Source organism: Pteropus medius, unplaced genomic scaffold, assembly GCF_902729225.1.
Source record: "Pteropus medius unplaced genomic scaffold, Ma_sr-lr_union100, whole genome shotgun sequence".
Classification (NCBI taxonomy): domain Eukaryota; kingdom Metazoa; phylum Chordata; class Mammalia; order Chiroptera; family Pteropodidae; genus Pteropus; species Pteropus medius.
The window spans coordinates 234,619-257,866 of NW_024351543.1; the positions used below are offsets into that span (position 1 = coordinate 234,619).

General features: G+C 36.8%; 1 protein-coding gene across 4 annotated transcripts in view; it reads right to left on the minus strand.

Moving 5' to 3' along the window:
* The window catches only part of CFAP44 (cilia and flagella associated protein 44), a 112,168-nt gene that overhangs the window by 73,522 nt on the left and 15,398 nt on the right, over positions 1-23,248 (minus strand). For 3 of the 4 annotated variants that reach the window (XM_039842997.1, XM_039842995.1, XM_039842996.1), the window contains exons 6-15: positions 21,771-21,873; positions 16,679-16,895; positions 14,912-15,026; positions 12,093-12,257; positions 10,052-10,207; positions 9,565-9,612; positions 8,873-8,972; positions 8,212-8,306; positions 4,832-5,041; positions 4,105-4,215 (exon numbers count right to left, since the gene is read on the minus strand). In XM_039842997.1, coding sequence (XP_039698931.1) covers positions 4,105-4,215; positions 4,832-5,041; positions 8,212-8,306; positions 8,873-8,972; positions 9,565-9,612; positions 10,052-10,207; positions 12,093-12,257; positions 14,912-15,026; positions 16,679-16,895; positions 21,771-21,873 — 1,320 coding nt within the window. The remainder of the gene's footprint in view (positions 1-4,104; positions 4,216-4,831; positions 5,042-8,211; positions 8,307-8,872; positions 8,973-9,564; positions 9,613-10,051; positions 10,208-12,092; positions 12,258-14,911; positions 15,027-16,678; positions 16,896-21,770; positions 21,874-23,248) is intronic. The other variant, XM_039842998.1, reaches the window with a different exon arrangement.

A 23,248-nucleotide genomic window follows, 5' to 3' on the forward strand; every position in this document is an offset into this window, starting at 1 on the left:
GCCTCTGAGCTGATGGGGGCTAACAGCTATTGCTATTTAGACAGTCGAAGTGGGCAGCATATCAGTTACATATGGTAATTTACCTTTTTCCCAGCTTTATTAAGATAATTGATATAATATTGTGTAAGTTTAAGGTATGCAGTGTGATGATTTGATACATGTATATATTGTGAAATGAGAGTAATCTACTTTGACATTAGTAATTCCCAAGTACTAGAAATACAAGGGCTAACTGCTAGCACTGCTTATAATGACTTTTGAATTATGTTGGAGGTTTTTGGTCTCTTATGCCTACTTTTTATTTTCTTAACTTATTTTGAAACAATTATTCACAAGAAGTTGCAAAAATAGTACAGAGAGTTACCATATACCCTTTACTGAGTTTCTCCCATTGGTTACCTTTTATGCAACAATATCAAAACTAGGAAATTGACATTAATATAGAATATGTATATAGTTCTGTGTTATTTTATCACATATATGTAGATTTGTGTAACCATCCACAGCAATCAAGATGCAAAACTATCCCACCACTGCAAAGATCTCCTTTGAGCTGACCCTTTATAGTTGTACCCACCCCCTTCCCACCCACCATTCCTAACCCCTGGCAAATATCTGTTCCTTTTTTAACTTTATATCTAGGGAAGTGATTGAAAGTTGGACATAATTTTCTATGCTGTGATATAAATGTTCACACCTTAACACAGAGCTTCCTTTGCTGCTCTCATTCCTTTCCTCTAAACCACTGTATCCAACTCCTCTCCAATTCCTGAAGATTAAAGAATAGTACATAATAATTACTTATGTTTACTTCTCCCTTTCTTGATATTTCCCTGCTTCATATTCCCAGCACATATTGTCTAGACCACTAATATTTGTCACCAATTCTCTTGTGGAATCTTGTATTTTTCTATTACAAAATTATTAATTTTTAAATATGTGTATTCTTTTCTCCTTCAGAAGAGACTGTTTTGTACTGCATATGACTCCATTGCCGATGCCTAGCAAAGATGAAAGCAATGATTAATTTTAAAAATACTTTTTCCAGGGGGGAGGGAAAAAAATGGCATAGATGATAGGGGCTCTGTTCATCCCTCTGGCAACCAAATCAAAGCCGTGATGGAAACAAGGAGCAAGCAGCAAGGAAAAATTGCCTAGTATATAGATGAACAAGCCATACAACTAGGGAGAAATCCAAGAAAGCACACTGCAATGGCAGAAGGTAGGACAGGGCAAGGACGCAGGGCTGCCCATTCCCGAGTGGCTGAGACAGAGGCTGAGGCAGTGGCAGCAGCAGAAGCCTCTAAAAGGGGCCGTGTCCACAAGCAGAATTTCGTGGTGATGGATCTGCTGGCTCTGAGTACCAGTGCTGATTCGGCTGTGCACAGGGGGCACCAGGAACTTACAGGGAGACATTGTCAGAGTGAGGGCCAAAGCGAGACTCGCTCTGTATAGAAGTGTCGGTGATATCCATTTTTCCCTGTTGAGCTCTCCCTACTCCCAGTGCACGGACACAGCGCCGCCATATCCCCAATGTCATCAAACTGGATAACAGAGGTCACTCCACCCAGAGGATTCCCTGAAACCCCACCTCCCCCAACTCAGCACCCCACCCAAATCACATCCAGGTATATCCTCAGTGAGTCAGGTGCTCCTTGCTGAGAAGTACCAAGACTCACCCTGGAGGCAGCTGACCTCGGTTTCTGGTGTGGCCTTTTGAGGCAAATATAAACACAGCATTGAGGATTCCTTGCTGAATCTTAACAGGTGGCCCTGGAGGAGCAGAGGCTTGGGCTAAATTTGGCCTGCAGCTAAACCCCTCTCAGGACTGTGCCACTGGACACCTACTTCACAAATCCACACTAATAAGACCAGGGGAATTAGGTGCTTTGCTTAGTACATAGAAACAGACACGGAAAAGCAGCCAAAATGGTAAGACAAAGAAGCAGAAACCATATGAGAGAACAGAGCAGAGATCCAGATATAATGGAGTCAAGTAATCTAACAGATGCAGAGTTCAAAACACTAAGATACTCAATGAACTTTTGAGAAGTGTAGATAAATTCAGTGAGAACTTCAACAAAGAGATAAAAAACATAAAAATGAAAATGGAAATTATAAAAGAGAACCAGTGTGTAATGAAGAACACATTATCTGAGATGAGAAGTATATTAAATGGAATAAATAAAGGAATAAACAAAGTGAATAAAGAAAAGGATCAAATGCCCTATCTAGAGGATGAGAAAGCCAAGGACACTCAATCAGAATGGCAAGAGATAAGATGCCAAGACTATAAAAATAATTTAAGGAGCATATGGGACACTATTAAGGGTCCAAATACCCATCTGATTGGCATAACTGAAGAAAATCAAGATATTGAACAGCTGTTTGAAGAAATAATGATGGAAAACTTCTCTAACCTGGTGAAGCAAATGGACATAAAACCCCAGGAAGCTCAAAGAATTCCAAAAAATCAGGGATTCAAAGAGGCCCACACCAAGACGCATCATAATTAAAATGCCAAAGGCTAAATACAAAGGGAGAATATTGAAAGCAGCAAGAGAAAAACAGATAGTTACCTCTAAGAGAACACCCATAAGGCTGGCAGTTGATTTCTCAAAAGAAACTATGTAGGACAGAAGGGCTTAGCAAAAAATATTTGATGTGATAAAGACTCAGGATCTACAACCAAGAATACTTTATCCAGCAAAGTTATCATTTAGAGTTGAAGGACAGATAAAGAGCTTCCCAGACAAAAATAAGCTAAAGGAATTTATCAACACTAAGCCAGTATTACAGGAAATGTTGGAGGGACTTCTTTAAGAAGAAAAAACATATACCAAAAACAGGAATAAAGAATGGTAACAACTACATTCCTATCAATAAGTATCTTAAATGGAAAAGAATTAAGTGCTCCAACCAAAAGATAGAGTGGTTGAAAAGATTAAAAAAAAAAAAAAAAATACCACCTCTACATATGAAAAGGAAGGGATTGGAAAAAGATATTGCTTTGATAGACCTAAAAGGAATTTAAGTCAGACAGAGAAAGATAAATACTATATGATTTCACTTATATGTGGAATCTAAGGAATAAAAAGAACAACTAATCAAAAACAGACTCACAAATATAGTGGACAATTTGGTGATGGACAAAGGAGAGGGGACTTTGGGGGGCTGGGAGAATGGGGTGAAGGGTTAAAGAAGTACAAATTAGTAGCAGATGGATGGTCACAAGGATGAGGAGCATGGCATAGGGAATGCAGTTAGTATTAATATGTTGGCTGGGTAGAAGGTCAGGGGAGGAAGGGAGCAAGTAGGGGGTCATTTTATGAACTATATAGATGTCTAACCAACGTACTGCATACTTAAAACTAATTAAAATAAATTTTTAAAAAATCGAAAAAAATACTTTTTTCTAGATACTACTGTATTTCATAGGCTTTTTCTTTAGAAGAAAGAGCTCAAAATAGATTAAAGAGGTTACCCCAATATTCCTGACAGCACTTCTATGCAGTTCATCAGTATCATTATTATCTTCCTGGAATCTAATACAGCACTAGTTTAGACATTCAATCACTATTCACATGACTGAATTATCCTATGCTCAAACTTAGGGAAATTAGAGGCTTTAAACAAGATTAGTAATCAATACTGAATCACCAGTTGTGGTTAGGAAAGAGGCGACGGAAGAAGAGAAAATGGAGGTGTAATGGGGACAGAAGAGAAGTAAAGAGATAAGGATGAGGACAAGTACACTCAAAACTTAGAACTGAACTTCTGAATGTCAGAAGGACTAACAAACCCAAGTCAACACGTTCTGTCATGTGTATCTGGCTAGAGGCACCATTGTTGAAGCAAAGCCTGATATAACCCAGTGTTTTGAGAGGGGACTGTGGCCAACTAATTAGAGTATGGGAGATAGAAGGTAGAGAAGGGGATGAGGAATTCCTGAGGGTGCTCTATTAGCCAAGCTGAGCAGCATCCTGGTCCCTCAATGCGGGATGCAGAAGTAGGGCTAATAATTCCACTTGCTGCTCTTTCTCTTCCAGATCATTTCATTATGTAGTTGAGACTTAAGCATGAAGACAAATAATAATTACTTACATGAGAGGCTGTAGACCATACTAACTGGCAAACAGGTCCAGGAGTAGTAATAAAACCAATTGGTTTATAATCCTTTTCCACGTCAAAGAAGAAGACAGTTTTATCTTTACTCTAAGAAATTGAGAAATGCCCACCAAATACATATTATGAAATCTATTACATAGAGTAACGAAACATTTACCAGCTACAGTTTATCCACCATACACTTATACCTATAATGGTCACATATCCCAGGTTATTCTGGGAAAGTTCTTATTTCAAATATTTACTTCTTTCTCCCCATGAGAACACTTGATAAATCATGTATTCCAGTATGTGGTTCTGAAAAAATGATCATCATCTCTTTACATAAGATTATTTCAGAAAAAATGCATATGTTCACCTATTAATGCACTGAGAATTTACCTGGTTATTCGCTTCATTTATTGAAGTTCTATACGTATATACCTACACTATAAAATATCGATTATACATAAAACATCTTGCATGATTCTCAGCTGAAATTTTCTATCCATTTAAAATAAGTGTTAGAACTCAATTTGTAAGAATATTTGTAAATATCATGCATAGACTACACTAAAAGAATATGACTACAAAGAAAGCAAAATATGGATATGTTCTCAGATAGGAGTATCAACAAATAAGGCATCATTAAATAGGAAGACTAATAAGAGGCTAGGTTAACCATGAAAGTTCAACAGGAAACAAAAAGAAATCTATTACTCACCCCTGTGGCTAGAATTTCTCCATCACGTTCATAAGCTAAAGCAGTGATATGAGCAGTATGGGGTTTGAAAACATATTTCAAATGAAGATCTGCATCCAAAAATTTCTTCCGTCCTGCAAAAATTGTGAGCCCTTTTGGATCATAAAGTTCAAGAATGCGAACAACCCCATCTTCGAATCCAACAATAATCTGTGCTCCAGTGTAGCTTATCTTGAACAAAAATTAAATACAAGGGATATGAAATTAGTTAAGAAAGTTTTCCTACATAATAGATATCTCTGTATTTTATTTAGGCTAATTTAACATAGACTATCCATTGGTAATTCCTTGTACAACTTTCTGGTAACCTCCATCTATTCTAGGACAGATCCTATCACTGCTGACTATGAGACAGGTACACTATGGCAATTCAAACACTCGATGAGCAAATGTGGGTGGAGTGTCTGTCTCTCATGTGACAGGCATCTATCACCAGCAACCCAAGTGTGAGAATAGTCTCAACCTGTTTTCACAGAATTAATAATCTAATGGAGATGACAGACATTAATCAATCACACAAATAAGTGTGGAATTATGAACTGAAATAAGTAGTAAAAGAAACATATTCTGAGAGCAAATAACAAAGAAAGCTGATCTAGCTGACCCTCCTTAAAGAAGAGATGGTGGAGCTGAGATCAGAGGATGCCCAGGAATTAACAAAGTACAGGAAGGTGGGGGAAGCACTCCTCAGAGAGGATATAGCTTGTGCAAAGGTCATGTGGCAGGGAAAAAAGCAACTCATGAAAAAGTTATAGTTTGTCTAGAGCAAATTGAGTGAGGGAGCAGTGCTTCCACAAGGAGCTGGAAAGGGAGATAAGCAGGCACCAGGTCACAAAGTGGCTTACATGTCACATTAGGGATAGTCTTCATTCTGAGAGCAGCAGGAAGTCATTAAAAGGTTTTTAGTTGGGGGTTGGGAGTAGGGAGGTCTCATGATCAGATTTGCTGTTTCAGAAAAGTCATTCTTGCTGCCATGTAGAAAGTAGGTCTGACATGGCCTAGATAGGATGCAAGGAAAGCTTTTGGGAAGCCTTTGAAGAAATGGCTGCTATACTCCAGGAGAGTGATTGTAGTCACTTGGTCTGAGGTGATGTAGTGAAGATGATGGATATAGACATATTTTAGTAAGAAGTATAATAACCCTATTTGGTAATAAGTGGGCATGGGGGATGAGGCAGAGGGAGGTGTCAAGAATGACTAAAACATTTACTGAGACAGGAAACTCTGGAAGGGAGTCAGGTATACATGTGGTTTGTTGTTGCTATTGTTTTAGAGTGAGGGGTAGCTGGGAGTGAGCAGAAAATCATGAATTTAGTCTTGGACATGTTGAGTTTGAGGTACCCTAGAGATCTCAAAATAGAGATGACATATAACCTGCAGCTTAGAGAAGAAGTCTGGGCAGAGATATAAACCTAGCAATGTCTGAATGTACTAAATCTTTAGTCTTAAAAGGCATTCAGGAGAAAAACAAAATCCCTATTATTCTTTAGAGCCGAGTGATCATCCCTGAGGCCAGGCAATTATGAAAATCTTGGGAATAAGAAAACTACACCACATTCAATTCCAATTGAATGTTGTTAATTCAACAAACATTTACTAAGTGTCTAATGTACGTGTAACTGTAGAGGCACTGGAGGTACAAAGAATAGTTATGGTTGTCACATGAAGAGCAAACAGTCAGATGGAAAGATAGACAATAAAGCAAATAATCTTAGTATGCTGTGATAAGTACTATAAGAGGGGTGTATGCAAAGTCTTTAAAAAAAAATGAATAGCAGAGGAAGGAGTTCTTAGCTCTGTTTGAAGGTGGGGTCACAGAGGGCTATGCAGAAGAGATGATGTTTGACCTGAGCTGAGTTGTAAAGAATGATGCGGAGTTTTCCAGAAGGCAAGAGAGCGTTGAGAAGGGGCATTTCAAGTCTAGTATAATATCCATATGATCATTAATTTGATATAAGGCTGAAAATGGAAATATTCTATGGACATCACACAACCATCTGAATAAATGATTCAATTACTTAGGCTGTATTTTAAAGACTTCAGGTAAGAGTGTAAATAAATTAGGATAAAGAGTAAGCCAGGTTTGGTAGTCTGCTCTGTGCTTTCTATTTGTTCTAGCCTCATCATTGTTCCACCTCTATTCTCTGGCCTGAATTCCCCTTCTGGTCTTGTTCCCATTATGAAATTCCCCTCCAGTCCAGCCATCTCCATATCGATTTTGAGCCTGAAACATTTTCTCTTTGATTTCAACTCAAAATGGTAAGGATAAAACATTCCCAAAATACTCCCAAGACATTTTAAAAACATGACTACAAATTCTTTGACATGCCTCCCATGAAGAGATGGGGTTCAAGTGCCCCCTACTTTGAATCTGCTTCACCCAGTGGATGGTAGAAGTGACGTTATGTGACTTCTACCACTGAGAAGGCCAGCAGCTTCTGCCTTGTTTGTTAGAACACTAGGTCTTGGAGCCCTGAGCTGCTGTGTAAGAAGTGTGTGAATGCCCTGAGGCCAGAATGCTGTGATGAAGCCCAAGCCACACGGAGGCACTATTATGTAAGGACTCCTGCTGACATCCCAGCTTGGCCCAGCCTTCAACACAAGTACCAGACTTGTAATACAGAAGCCTTTAGATGATTCCAGGCCCCCACCATCCAAGTGTTCCCAGTTGAGACCCCAGACCCTATGAAGCAGAGATAACCCATCCCTGCTGCCACCCGTCTTGATTCCGAATCTATAAAACATATGAGCAAAATAAATTAATTGCTGTTTTATACCACTACATTTTGAAGTAGTTTATTATAGAGCAATAATTAGAACAACTCCATCTCTGCCTAATTTTTTCCCATGGCTCTTATTATCTAACGTATCACATATTTTACTTATTTTATTTATTGTCTGTCTCTGCCTTCTGTCTCCCACTCGAGTGTAAGATGTGTGAGAGCAAGTATTTTTGTCTTTTTGCTCATTTGTGTTCCCAGAATCAGAAACAAGGCCCAGCACCTCATAGGTATGCTGGAAATAGAAATGTAATGAATGAAATAACAGTCAAAGGAATAGAGGACAGATTCACAAAGTTCTATTGGTTGATTACTGTGTAACATGGAACTACTACTAATCTGCAGGTGGTTTAAAAATAGATTTTCATTAAATCAGGACCAAAACCATAACAATAGCAAGGTCATGATGATGTCTACCACATTCTAAGTGAATAAACTGACTTAAAATTTTTATTCTTCTCTAAAATCCAGAGTCAGAAAATGTCTATATTTCCAAGAAACGGCACTGACATACTATATCTACTAATAGAATCTGGGAGAAGTTCATTATAATAAACTTACCAGTCGGGGTACCCAAGCAAGAGCAGTACCTCCTTGTTTGAATTTCACATGAGACAAAGGAGTTTTGCTAGCAAAATCATAGATTCGAATAGAACCTATAGAAAGACAGTTTTAAAAGAAACAAATGTATACATAATCCCTTTTTAAATAACTTTGGCTCACTTTACATATTGAGAATTATAATAAGAAATTTCTTAAATAACTAAATCAACTGATAATCCAATAGCCCTTCTTTAGTCAAAAATTTCTATGGATACCTTCAATCATTGATAAACATGAATAAAACATGAAAAATAAACATGAAAAAAGTCATTGGAAATTGCTAAACATGAATAAAAAAGACAATTGATGATTGCCTGGTGTATCTATTTCTCCTTGCATGATCCCCATAGATTCGGCATAAGAAAAGAGATGGAAATAAAAAGAAAAGCACAAATGTGGATAATTTTCATGAATGACTTACTGTGTCCTTATTTTAATCTTACTATAACCACAGCTGGTACATTTTGTGCCCTCTCCCTTCCACGAATACTTGCCTCACTTGCACTAAGAGGCTTCCCTTTTGGAAAAATGTTCAAATGCTTTCAATCAAATACATAAAAAATGTGTTGAAAACAAAACAAAAAGGCCACATATATTGTCATTAAGAGTTCTTACTTACAGTCCAAGCTAGTAGTGGCCATGAGGTAAGTGATAGGCGAGACGACCAAGGCTTCGATGGCTCCAGAATGGAAGTAGAAGAGGCATTCTGGATCTTGGGTCTGATAATAAAAAGACAGAAATTCCAACAGATGTCAAAGAAAAGTTAACATAGAATTAAGGTCAAGTTTAAAGAAATGCAAATAAAACTCTGTAACATATGTATGATTTTTATCTGATTAGAACTTTTAAAAAAAGCATAATAGGTTAGAAATAATGTTAAACTTTGGAATTAGGAGAAGTAGAGTACTGGCTTTGCAGTTGATGGCTGTGTGATTTTGCACAAGCCACTTAGACTGCCAGTTCTCGTTTCTTCATCAGTAAAATGAGATGACAGCAACTGCCTGTCTATTAAACAGGGTAGCGATGAGATTATAAATGCAAATGGCTTATGTTTATGAAAACTGTAAAGCACTATATAATGTTAGCCACTGTTATTGCCACTTTTCTGGTAATTTTTGCTATGAGATAGGCCTTTAATGTAAAAAAATCATTACAGAGAAAATATGAATTCTCATGAATCAGATATATTGAGCAAGTTTTTGATGGGAGCAATGATCAAATATGGAGATAGATAAAATATCTTTTAAGTAAGAATAACAAAGATTTTAATTATGAAAATTAGAAAAAAAATAAGAAAAATAGGCAACTTACGATATTTGAAAAACTAAGGTCAAGCTTCCATATGGCTCCATTGGCATCCTGAAAAATTAAATGCCTAATAATATTTTGTTTTATCATTTTGAACTTATGTCAAATTAAAATAATTTTCTTCCTATGATTTAAAGTAAGGGCAAACAATAATACCAAAAGCTTACTTGTATTTTAAAGTGCAATTGATGAAAGCAACTTCTGTATATCTTAGAACACAACCATACAATAAGTGAAGCAATCTTGTTATACTTATAGTTAAAAATAATTAAAATGTTCCTAATAGGTTTTTTGTGTATAAAATATAGGTTAATTAAAAATTTAGGAAGTCTTCATTCAGGTATCAATAGTAGTCTTAATAATAAAATGAACTTACAGTAATGATAACTTATTATTTTAGTGCCCTCCCCATCTATAAAATGATATTATATTATTTTAGTTTTGTGTCCAGATAACTTTAAAAGAGCAAAAAAAGAAGACTGCAACTCACTTGAGCCAACCAAAAGTTATGTCCGGTTTCATTCATTTTTATCATAGAGAAGAGTTTGACATTCTTGTCTACTTGAAGTTCATTAATGGGCTCAATCTCTAGCAATCCAGACTCATCTATAGCATCAGCAGTGTCTATGGTCTCAAAATCCCAAATCTTATAAAATTAATAAGAAAATACTTTAATCATACGGCAGTTTCTGAATTTATATTTTCTAAGCCAGAAAAGAAATACAAAGCAATTTCTTTATATTTACAGAGATTTGTGACTAAATACAGCTATAAATAAGAATTCTAATTTGTCCAAAGAAATCTGTATTTCAAGGTCTTTCTGCACATAGAGTGGCCATAGGAGTAAATGGTTTGCTTGTTCAATAAGACATCATAATAAGCCTTGTTTTATATATACTAGTTAGCTCCTGGAAGGGGGAAATAGACCTTCTTGCTTAACAATTCAAGCACTACCTTAATTATAAGCAGAGAAAGTATAGATGATGTCTTCATCAGAAAATGTTTCTCTTACTTATCAATTTAAACTGTACTATTCAGATAAGGATTGTTGTTCTTGGGATAGGAGACCTGAATGCTACAGGATGGTTGAAGGAACACATTTCCACCTCGCATGACAGAGAGATCCAGATGGACCTTTCTCTGTGATGTGCCAAAGCCCACTCCGGATGGTTCTGTTGACACACCCTGCCATGTTGTCCTAGACTCAATAACTTAGACTCTGAGAAAGTAACTTCAAGGAGAATTGGTGTTGTCCCATAGATTAGCCTTGTGGACAAGAGGCCCAGGTCCCAGGGCCCAACTAACACCTGGTAGTTGGGATAAGTTTTTCCTAAAGCGTGAGAGCTAGAGATTTACAATGTAAAGAACTGTAGAGATGAGAGTGGACTGTGAAAAGGAAAGTAAGCTTAGAAATCAGCAGTGTCCATGAAAGGTGAAGGGGTCCTCTGTGAAATATTTAACTTCTCTTCAGGATTTCTTCCACTGGTATTTTGACATTTTGGGGTAACATATCTTGGAATGATTGTGAATTTATTGTATGATATAATAAAGGACACAAAAGATTCTCAGAGTAATGAGTAAACTCTAACAAGATTAAATTTAATTTGGTAATTGTAAAAAAATTATACTTAGGTTCAAAAAGCCAATGGTAAGAGGGCAGACTGTGGGAGAGATATGGCCTAAACAATGTATTAGACATATTAAGCTCAACTAGTGTCAACTTAATGGGCTCATTAAGAATGACCAGGATATTAAAAAAAAATACAGTCTTTTTTCTGATAATACTTCTTTTTTTTTCTGATCATACTTCTTAAAGAATATCCAGAGAACACTACCACTTACAAAAGGCCCCAGAAGAAATACATCCAAGGGGACTACAGGATGGTTGAAGGAACACATTTCCACATGACAAATCAGGACGCTCCAGATTTGCTAGCAATAGCAGGGTACACATGCAGAGGTGTGGCCGTAACAAGGGAGACTTAGATGCTGAAGCAACATTCCAGCTTAGCTAACGCTATGGGCAGAAGAGTGTCCACAGGTGAGGACAAGTGAGTTTACTCGTATAAGGTGCAACGAGGCAGAACCGTCCATAGGCAAACCCTCTCAGCTCGCCTTTGAGTATATTTCTGATCAGTAGCCCCAGTAAAAATAACTAAGAAATGTTTAGCATTTTTGTTCCTAGAAAATGACCTATTCGTATAAGGCATTTTGGAAGGATATCTGTGATCACTGTTTATATTGTGCTAACATGGGCTTTCTTTTGAAACTACTATTTCAACAGCAGAATTTAAATAACAAATGGTCCCCTCAGAAAATTTTGATTCTGAGATACTATAAATTAATTTTGACTAGAATTCAAATATTTACAAGAGAAGCATTATTTAAAATGAGTCAGCCCTAGGACTAAATGACCACTGATCTTCTTCATAAAATAAACTTTGTGAGAAATAAAAATCTGATAGAACCAACTAGGTGATTCTGCAAGGCTTAGATGTGGGTGCTACTGTCTAAGTGTCAAGAAAACTTACCCTAATGCATCCATCTGACCCGACAGTGATAACTTCACCCTCATCCAGCATTATCTGGTTGATGGGACCCTGATGACAACTTATATTTCCAGCTCGACAGAGCTCGACTTTGATGAGGCCAGCTTCCCAAACCAGCATGTTGCCCCATTCTGACCCTGAGAGAACCTTGCAGGTGTGCAGAAAGGAAGGAATGTGCATTAAAACAGACAAATACATATATTTATGCCTCAAATAGCAGGTGAGAATTATTTTTAAAGATTATTTTCTTGACTATGAAAGTAAAACATGTTAAATACAGAGAAATAAAATATAGAAATGAAAACTCACTACCATAGAAACAACTACTAATCACATTTTTTATGTATTTCCTCCTAGTGTTATGTACTGTTGCCATTATTGTGACTAGGCTGTATGCCGCTAATAATTTTGCAAACATATCCATTATATATTTCTTTGAACATCTCTTAAGGAAATAATCCAAGAACGGAATCACTGGGTCAAAAGTTAGAGGTATGTTTAAAATTCTTGATAGATGAGATTCAACTTTTTAAGTGTGATAATATGAACTGTTATGTTTGATAAATTGTGAGACCATTATTGAACTCAGAGATTACACATAACAATATCCAATTTTGAACAAGGATACTCATCTAGAACCACCTCCTGAATTAATCCATTTAATCCAGCACTTCCCAAAGTACATAGCACCAAACACCAGTTCTTAGGCTGTTTAACAAGTGTTACCAACTAGGTAATACTAATGGGGTACTGACTCTGTGCCAAGCATTGCTGGAGCACTTTGCGTGCATTAAGTTATTTAATTCTAAAAACCATATAAACTTGGTACTTTTACTGGGGACGCCATGTATGGTTGTGCAGGTTGGGCACTTTATTTTCCCAGAAGAGAGTTTTTCTCTTTGCATAAAGGAACCATATGGGCCAGTGGAAGCCCCTACTGTTTTCATGCCCATTTTACAAAGGAAAAAAATGAAGCACAGAACAGTTACTATCTTGCCCAAAATTACCCAGAGGAGTCAGGATTCTAAACCAGGCACTGTGGCTCAAAAGCTCCTGTTCTGACTACCACTGCCTCGGAAGACAGATGCTAGGATAAACAAAGTCAAACAAATGTATTTTCTCTAGGACCTCTTGGACGCTGGAACACAAAATTACTCACTGAGCATCAAGAAGATTTTCGCGATATGAAGGAATTAGACCAAGAAAGTCTTATTTTCACAGAGCTTCTGTTTAGAGTAACATTCCATGAAATGCTCCATGGGACACCTAGTTCTTGGCAGCCTGCTCTAGGAGTCTGCATCCCCACCTCTCTCTCACTTAAAGTAACTTAGGACCTTAGTCTTTTCTGCCTCTTTGTCTACCTATTCTTATCTATTCTACCTATTTTACCGATTATTAAGCTCCAGCCAACATGTAGTGGAGTCTTTATTTATATTTGGTTTCTCCTGTCCAGTGACTAAAACCACCAAAAGTCACCAAAGCCTATAAGGCATCCTTTCTGAAATGTCATTCATGTCTAACTTTCCTCTTCTATTTGTCCTGAGAAAAGTCTAGGCCTTTATTGCCTCTTCTTAGAATAAAGCAATATGTTCCTTCTTAGCTCATTTCCTTGACTCCAGGCTTTCCTTTTAATTTGCGTGGCATTTTGTGGCCAAATTTATTGATAACTTCTCTTATTTACAACCTTACACTTCCAAAATATAATAGTTCTGCCTGGTTGTTATACTCTTTGTACACTAGGACCCAACCATACTTCTCATTCTAATTTCCTAGCATGAATGCTTTATTCTAATTAGCCCTCTAAATACCTGATATTCATTTCTAACACTAAACATTTCTTTTTATGTCTCTCTTATTTAAAAAGGCTTCTTTTCTCCCCTACATCCTCACAAACTCTACTGAACCTTTTTAAGATAGATCTCATATCATGTTTTTAATGAGAGTTGTATTATCTTTATTTTAGCTTAATTCTTACAGTATTCAGAATTTGAAGGTGGAATGATTTACAATCATCTTATAGGTTTGGATATATTATAGGTTAGCCAGCATCCAACGCTTATTTCCTCCTATATGTCATGATTTCAAATTGAGACTATCCCAGGAGGTAGAAGACTAGACCATTTGGTTCCTCAGAGTAATATTTGTATGCTGGCCTTTACTTATGATTGAGATGGTCACAAATAATATTACATAACTCATCCCAATAGGAAATCAAATACAATATTAATGGAGAACTGATTCTATAGTCAATATGTCTATAAATTTTGTAAGAGGAAGAGAGGGAGTAAACTAACAATATTTAAGAATAAACCAACAGATTAAAGTTACAGGTTTGAGGTGTTATTGTAAAGTGGCTCAATCTTGCTGAACAATAATCTGATAATAAAAACAAAAGCCACAAGACAGAATATAACCTTGAGCCTAGTAAGTCTTCTTGAAGCATCACAGCACAGAAAACACGGGAGAAAAATGAACATTACAAACATTGTAACTCCATGACATAATTAAAAATGATAAGTATGTCACTATGTTAATATAAGAAAATGTTTGTATACTTTATATGTGTGTATAATATTTAGTAAAAATAACACAAAATGATATGTACATGTGGGTTATAACAATTTCATACAAATATATTAATTCAAATTGATTATTTGAAAAGGCAAAATTAAATGTCCATTATATTCACAGTTATAGTATCTCTTATTGCTAAGATTGACAGTGCTTTTTAGAATGTATAATGTGTTTTCATATGTCACTTGAAAACAATTTTATTATTGTAGAATAGTGGCTGTATTCACCTTCCCATCCGGGAGCTCCATATAACCTTCTATATCAGTAGTGGCTGTTTTGCCAAATCGACCTAGTGAACCCTGAAGCTTGAGACCAGTGAATGTTAGAGCCATTTCCCAGAATCTGCAAAACACAAGAGTGAACGTACCTCAATGACTTTTTAAATTTTAATATGACTCAAGAATTTACATATTTCATAGTCACATATATTTCATTTATTCATCTATCTGATTTATATGTATAAAGTATCTACTCCCTTTCAGGCAAAGTTCTAGGTAATATGAATTCAGCATTGAGCAGAATGTATTTTAGAGCTGTGCTGTTGTAAGCAGGAGCCATTAGCCAAGTTGAACTATTTTAATTTAAATTAATTAACTAAAATTTAAAAGCCAGTATCTCAGTGAAGCCAGTCAGTTTCAGGTGCTCAATAGCCACATGTAGATTGAACTGCACAGAACATTTCCACCCTGGCATAAAGTTCTACTGCATAATAATGTTAACAGGATGTAAAAGTTTTCCCAAAAATTCCAGTTTACTTGTTGTGTAACTTAAGTGATTTTCTTGATCACACTGTGCCTTCATTTTCTCATATATAAAATGGGAACACTAGTAGCACCCATCTCATAAAATTGCTGAAAACCTCTTAGAACAGTGCCTACCTAGCACATAAAAGCAATCAAATGATGTTAGCTATTACTAACACTTTCTTATTAATAGTCTAAATGAATGTACAGTCAGAATGATGAAAACCATGTAGAAAAAGAATCTGGCCTGAATATAGATAATAAAAGGTATTGACATGACAATAATATGAAGTCTAGATGACCAACATCCTTCTCTGAGACCACAGTAAGTCTCCTGATCATTCGTTTCCATATACTCTGTATTTCCTTTATAATAGCTCTCCATACATGAAATTGTTCAATGTTTATCTTTCCCCAAAGATACAGTGCACAGAAAATATGCACTTTACTAAATGATGGGAAAATGTAAGAAAATGGAAATTTATAGCCTATAGCTAGCAGAGAGTTACTTGAGCATTTCTCCAATATTGCATTTAAAAACCTGTTCAATTATTCTATATTTCTAATGAATGAATAAGATGAGGTTTCATTGAAATAAGAGAAATGTAGGGTAGATACAATCATCTTTCATAAAGAGACACTAGAATCAAGTTACGGGCAGCTTGAGGGTGGTGGTAGAAGCTTGTTAATAAATGCATGAGACAGGATGGAACAAAAATAAGGACAAAATCATTCCATCCTGGACATCGACCAGGGTATGATATAGTGAAAAAGATGTGGAATTTAGAGCCAAAGCCCTGATATCGAGAGACAGCTCTGCTACCATTCAGTATTAAGGGATCTGTGTCAGGAACGATTCTGTGGTAATTGTTTTAAAAAGAGTTCAGAGATGTCAAAATGCCTTATCCATCATACAATATTGCTATGGACAACAAATTTAATAGTGAATTTGAAAGCTCAGTATGAATGTGGAAACACCATGCCAATGTTAAAAAGACATTATACAAACTCTTCTAGGAAATGAAGCCTCCAGAAGGCAGCAGGCTAAATTTAAGTCTTTCTATCTGTGCGGTCTGCAGTACTAAATCCCCATATCAAATTAGAAGAGCTACTCTACCAGTTAACTTTAAAAAGAATAATTTAAAAACTATCCTACTGTTAACATCAGCAAAAATGGCTCCAGCTGGTCCATCCTCTTAGACAATACCCTTAGGATAACCTACTAGTACCTGTATCAGTCAAACGACCTACTTGATGTGGCCTGATCCCGACGTAGTAAGCTGCTCATCATTGTCAGGATTGAAAGTAACCTTAAAAACCTCCTGGGAAAAAGCTTTGGTCCTCAGTATAGGCTGTTCTTCTTTCCAGTTCCAGATGGTCAGTGTGTGATCAGGGTTGCCACCAATAGAGGCCAGCAACGTCCCATCGCAGTTGAAGTCCACATAAGCATAGGCCAGGTCAGTCCCATCTGAAAGGATGAATGTGAGTCCAATGAACAGGGGCAACATTTATTTCATTTTCAAAAGTGTTTTTAAAGAAAAGAAAACAGGAGTAAGAGAGAATGTGCTCCCTTGATGTGGTGAATTGATAGAAGACTGCCAAGAATCTTCTAAAAAATAATTCTAAAATCATTCATCACCCTTGGCTTTAGAAAGCATCGCATGATATGAGGTGGGAGGGTGAATGAATCTTAATCATATTTTGCATGAGAAAAACACATTGAAAATATATTCCATTGTATGCAATGAGGGAGGGGACACAAAAGAATTTAGCAAAAAGAAATCAATCTAAATTTAAAATTTGCCACTGGAAAAAAAAAAATCACAAAATAAAAATTGATGACTTCAGGTTTCTGGTTACACATGTAAGGAGCTCGTCCTAACAACATGACCCTGTCCTAACACCAAGTTAAAAGTTGAACAGACTGAAAAATTACTTCTTCTTGAATACATAAGAGAGGGAAGGACACTGGGCAAATGGCTACTCCCAAAACTGAGACCTACTGGCAAATACAGGGATGTGCAACTTACCGGAACAGAGACTCAAGGACAGGAACAGCTGAAACAGTGGAGAGAGCCAGTACTGGGAGTAGTAAAACTTGAACTGTAACTGATGAATTGCTGAAGGGTCAGTGTGAACAAGTCTGAGAGTTAAAACCTCCAAGGGGACCCCGTAATAAGGTGGCCCCAATAATATTGTGCGATTTACCTCCAAGAGCTTGACCAGGTTCCTATAGCAAGTATCTAGAAAAAAAATCGCTTGGGCTTCCATCAGGGGGAGGAGAAAAGGAGCAGTTCAGAATGTCACAGAATACCTTGTTCTCCTTCATAAGCCCTGCCCTCAGGAAAAACTGATTAACCAGAGTCTAAACTGTGGGGTATTATGGAAATGTAACTGGCATGGGGAAGGAAATACAGGCATATTCATTTCATTGAGCTTTGCTTAATGCACTTCACAGATGTTGTGCTTTTTACAAATTGAAAACAAGCCCTCCACCAACAAAAAGATTACAACTCGCTTTATTGCAATACTTGCTTTATTGCAATGTTATGGAACCAAACCCACAATATCTCCAGGGTATGCCTGTATCCAACTCCAGCCCACTCAAGCCATCTTGTCCCACCCAAAGAAAGAGAAAAATACTGAAAAACATTTATGAAGTTCACAGTCCAGAAGCATAGGCTCAATAAAAAGTTAAGACCTAATCACAAGACTATAAAACACTTCCCCTCCTCCCACTCCTTACCTCCACATTACTAAAGTCCTATCTACACTTCCTTTTACCCAGTACATCATGTCTGGCTATCAAGAAAAAAATTATACAGCATTCCAAAAGGCAAAAAACACAATTTGAAGAAACAGAGCAAGCATCAGATCCAGACATACTAGAGATATTGGAATTATCAGATCAAGAATTTTAAACAACTATGATTAAAATGCTAAGGGCTCTAATAGAGAAAGTAGAAAACATGCAAGAATTAATGGGCAATGTAAGCAGAGAGATGGAAATCCTAAAACAGAACCAAAAAAAGAGATGCTAGGGATAAACATACACACACACACACACACACACACACACACTAACAGAAATGAAGAATGCCTTTGATGGGCTTATAAGTAGACTGGACACAGCTGAGGAAAGAATCTCTGAACTAGAGGGTATCTTCACAGAAACCTCTAAAACTGAAAAGCAAAGAGAACAAAGTCTGATAAAAACGGAGCAGAATATCCAAGGACTATGGAATAACCACAAAAGGTATAACAAACGTGTAATGGGGATACCAGAAGGAGAGGAAAGAAAAGAACAGAGACATATTTGAAACAATAACAACTAAGAATTTCATCCAAATTAACATCTGACACCAAACCACAGATTCAGGAAGCTCAGAGAACAGTAATCAGAATAAATGCCCCCAAAACTACAGAAAATGAAAGATAAAAAAAAAATCTTGAAAGAAGCCAGAGAGAGAAAAAACATTTTACCTACAGAACAAAGATAAGAATTAACCCAACTTCTCCTCAGAAACCTTGCAAGCAAGAAGAGAGTAGAGGGAAGGGATTAAGATGTACAAATTGCCAATTATAAAAACAGTAATGGGGATGTAAAGTACAGTTTAGGGAATACAGTCAATAATATTGTAACAACTATGTATGGTATCAGATGGGTACTAGACTTTGTAAGGTATTTAAATGTCTAATCGCTATGTCGTAGACCTGAAACAAATATAATATGGTATGTTGGGCTTCTAATCAAGATGGCGGAGTAGGTAAATGCCGTGCTTGCCTCCTCTCACAACCACATCAAAATTACAACTAAACTATAGAATAGCCATCAATGGGAGTCGTCTGAAGTCTAGCTGAACAGAAGTCCTACAACTGAGGACACACAGAAGAGGCCATCTCAAGATTAGTAGGAGGGGCAGAGATACGAAACATGCTAGTCTCACACCCACGTGTGGCACTTGAGAATCGAGAGAAATATCTCAGCTGCAGAGGTCCCCATTGGAAGAGCGAGGGGTCTCGGCCCCACAGCGGACTCCCCAGCTCAGAGCTCGAGTGCTAGGAAGAGAAGTTCCCACAACTTCTGGTTGTGAAAACCAGTGGAGACTATGGCTAAGTGAGATGAAGGGCTGTGGGACTCACAGACTTTCCTCTTAAAGGGCCCACTTGCAAACTTACTCAATGACAAACTCAATCACTCTGAGCTCCAGCTCTGGGGCAGCAGCTGAAAAAGCACCAGGGACATACTGGGAGGAACTGAGTTGTCTGGCTTCATGGCAAGGGCTAGAGAGGTGGCTTTCTCCCAGACAGAAGTGCTGGCAGAGAGCATTGTTCCTTTGCTGAGCACCTCCAGCCCAGCTTGCAGACTCAGGCAGCCACCATATCTGAGTCTCCATCAATGTAGCTAACACTGGTCGCCCCGCACTGGTGATTCCCTGAGACCCCACTCCACCCAACATGCAGGCCCACCCAAGCCTATTCTAATTGATTTTGTATACAAATGGCCTGTCTTGGCTCATGCTGCAGACTTTCTCAAAATTTCTCAAAGGTTCACAAAACCTAAATAGCAGCGACTGTGCCCCGTATCTCTTGGTGAGCAGCCCCAAGCCAAGCACTAGTGGTATCCAGCCTTGGTTTGCGGTTTGGCCTCTCAAGGCACTTCCAAGCCCAGTGTGGGGACAACTGTCTGCACATTGCTTGGTGGCTCATGCCAGGTGGCTCCCAGGCAGGGAGTGGGGGAGATAGTTGAAGGGGAGAGAGAATTAAGAGGTACAGATTGGTAGTTACAAAGTAGGCATGGGGATGTAGAGTACAGCATGGGGAATATAGTCAGTAGTATTGTAATAATTATGTATAGTGTCAGATGGGTACTGGATTTATCAGGTGATCACTTCATAAGTTATATAAATGTCTAATCACTGTGTTGTACACCTGAAATTAATATAATAGTGTATGTCAACTATAATTTAAAAAGAAAATACAAAAATTTAAAAATAAGTTGAAAAATATATGTCAACTGTAATCAATTAAAAAATGTTTTTTCTTTTTTTTTTTTTAAAGAAGAGACTGGAGTGAAATATTTAAACCATTGAGACAAGAAAAATGCCAACCTAGAATTCTGTACTCAGTGAAATTATCCTTCAAAAATGACAAATAAAAACTTAGATGAACATAGAGGAAATTTGTTTCCAGTAGACATGCCTTGCAAGAAATGTTCAAAGAAGTTCTTAGAGGCCAGAAACTCAGATCTACACAAAGAAAGGAAGAGCATCAAAGAAGGAATAAGTGAAAGTAAAATAAAAACTTTTATTTTTTAATTTTAATATAACAGATAACAATTTGTTCAAAATAATAATAGCAACAACGTATTTGCTTATATGCATGCTTATATATAAGAGAAATGAATGTAAGATTGTATATAAGTGAAATAAATGACAGCAATGACACAAGGGACTGAAAAGAGGAATTATGATTATTTTGTTATTATAAGGTATTCGCACTAACTGCAGTGGTATACAGTTATTTGAAAGTGGACCTGGATTAGTTATATATTACAATCTCTAGGGCAGCCATGAAAGAAAGGTAAAGAAGTATAGCATATGCTAAGAAAGGAGAGAAATTGAATCATATAAAATGCTCACAAAAGGCAGAAAAAGAGTGGAAGACAAAAATAGGAACAAAGAACAAAGACAACAAATATAAAATAGTAACAGTATGGTAAATGTTAATCCACTGTATCAATAATCACTCCGAATGTCAGTAGTCTAAATGGACCAATTAAAAGACAGGGTTATAGCGGATCAAACCACAAGACCAAACTGTATGTTGAATATAAAGACCATGTAGATTAAAAGTAAATAGATGGAGAAAAATATACCACACTAACACCAATCAAAAGAAAGTAGGAGTAGCTATATTAGTTTCAAACAGATCAGACTTCAAAGGAGAAAAAATTATCAGGGATATGATGGACACTACATAATGATAAAGAGGTCAGTTCTCCAAAAAGACATAATAATTCTTGACATGTATGCCCCTAACAACAGAGCACCAAACTACTTGAGGCAAAAACGGATAGACAAAAATTACAGGAAGAAATCGATGAATCTGTTTGGAGACTTCAACATCCCTCTCTCAGAAATGGGCAGATCTAACAGGCCCGCCCTCCAACCTTCAGATCTGCCAGTGCCAACAATTGCATAAGCCGATTCCTTTAAATAAATCTCTGTTCTAACTACTACCAGTTGATTCTCTGGAGGACCCTGACTGATACAATAATGCTACATGTTTCCCAGAATGTTAACCTTGCACATGTGTATTTTAAAGATTCTACTGGACTCACCTCGAAGGATTCTATAGGGCTTCAGAGAAGGATATTCATAGATGATAATCTTTGGGGAAACTCCTTTTTCAGCTACTGTGAAGTAAGTTTTATCGGGGTGAACCTACAAAAAATAAAATCTCACTAAAATCATAAAACAAATATTTTCATACAGTCTTATTAACATAGTATTTAACAACCGTTATTTTATAATTAGTTTATTAGGACCCACTCCAATAGAAAACTCAAAAATGGGCATCTTAGAAATATTTGATGATGATTTAAACTGAAAACTAGAAAAATACTCATTTTAAGTTTTACTCTCATTAATAGTCATATCTAACTCAAAAAAAAATTTTAATTGCCATCAGAGGAGCTAGAATAGTGATTCTCAATCTTTAGCATGCACCAGAATCACAGATTGGAAGCCCTACCACTGGGGTTTCTGATTCAGTATATCAGGGCTGAGGCCCGAGAATTTGCATTTACATTTCTGACAAGTTCCCAGGGGATGTTGATGCTGCAATCTGGAAACCACCCTCTGAGGACCATGAATTTAGATGAATTGTTTACCCTGCATATAAATCAATCTAAATTTTTTTATAGAAAAATTTATGTTTCCAGAGTAGTTTTACATCCCAATTTTTAAAATTTTGCCTCAGACAAACTTACCACAAATGAATGTAAACTTATTAGAAATGAGAAAGATACAATATCTCCAAGCCAGACACAGAGGAAAATATAGTAAATATGCCCTGGAAAAATTAGTCACATCAGCATTTCAAATGACAGCCATATAAATTGGATAGAATTGTATGTTTATTTCTGTTATTTTTGTTCACTGGTAATGTGCAGGAAGGGTAGCCAAACGGGTAACCAAAAAATGAAAATAAAAATAAGCTATTATAAGAATAAGCTACTTAAAACACATACTGTACTTATAAAATTCTATTTTCAGTTACTGTTTTGGATCTCCTGATTACATACCTAAAAGGACAAGCTTGGTCCTGATATAGATTGCACAGGAAGTCCTGGCACTCAAGATAATGTAGCTCTTTTTTCTTCCCTCCATACATGTGGCAATAAGATCTATGATAGGCTGTCTTCCTACTGGGAAATTGCCTCTTATTCTTCCCCTCAAGTAAAAACCTATCACTTCAGCTTGAAACAAGGCTTGGGTTTATAGAATGGACACTCAATAAGATAATGATAACACTTAAAAAAGGTAACACTTATTGAATGCTTACTATGTGCCAGACACTAATCTAAATTTTACATGAATTAATTCTCTTAAATTTCACATCAACCTTATAAGCTTGTATACCATTATCATTCCCATCTTATTGATGAAGAAACTGAGGCACAGAGAGGTTAAGTAACTTGCTTGAAGTTCTACAGCTGGCAAATGTGGGAGACAGGATTTAAGCCAGATGTTAGGGCCAAGAAGCGAATGGACCTAACATACAGGAGATATCAAGGACTTAGGGGGAAATGAGTTA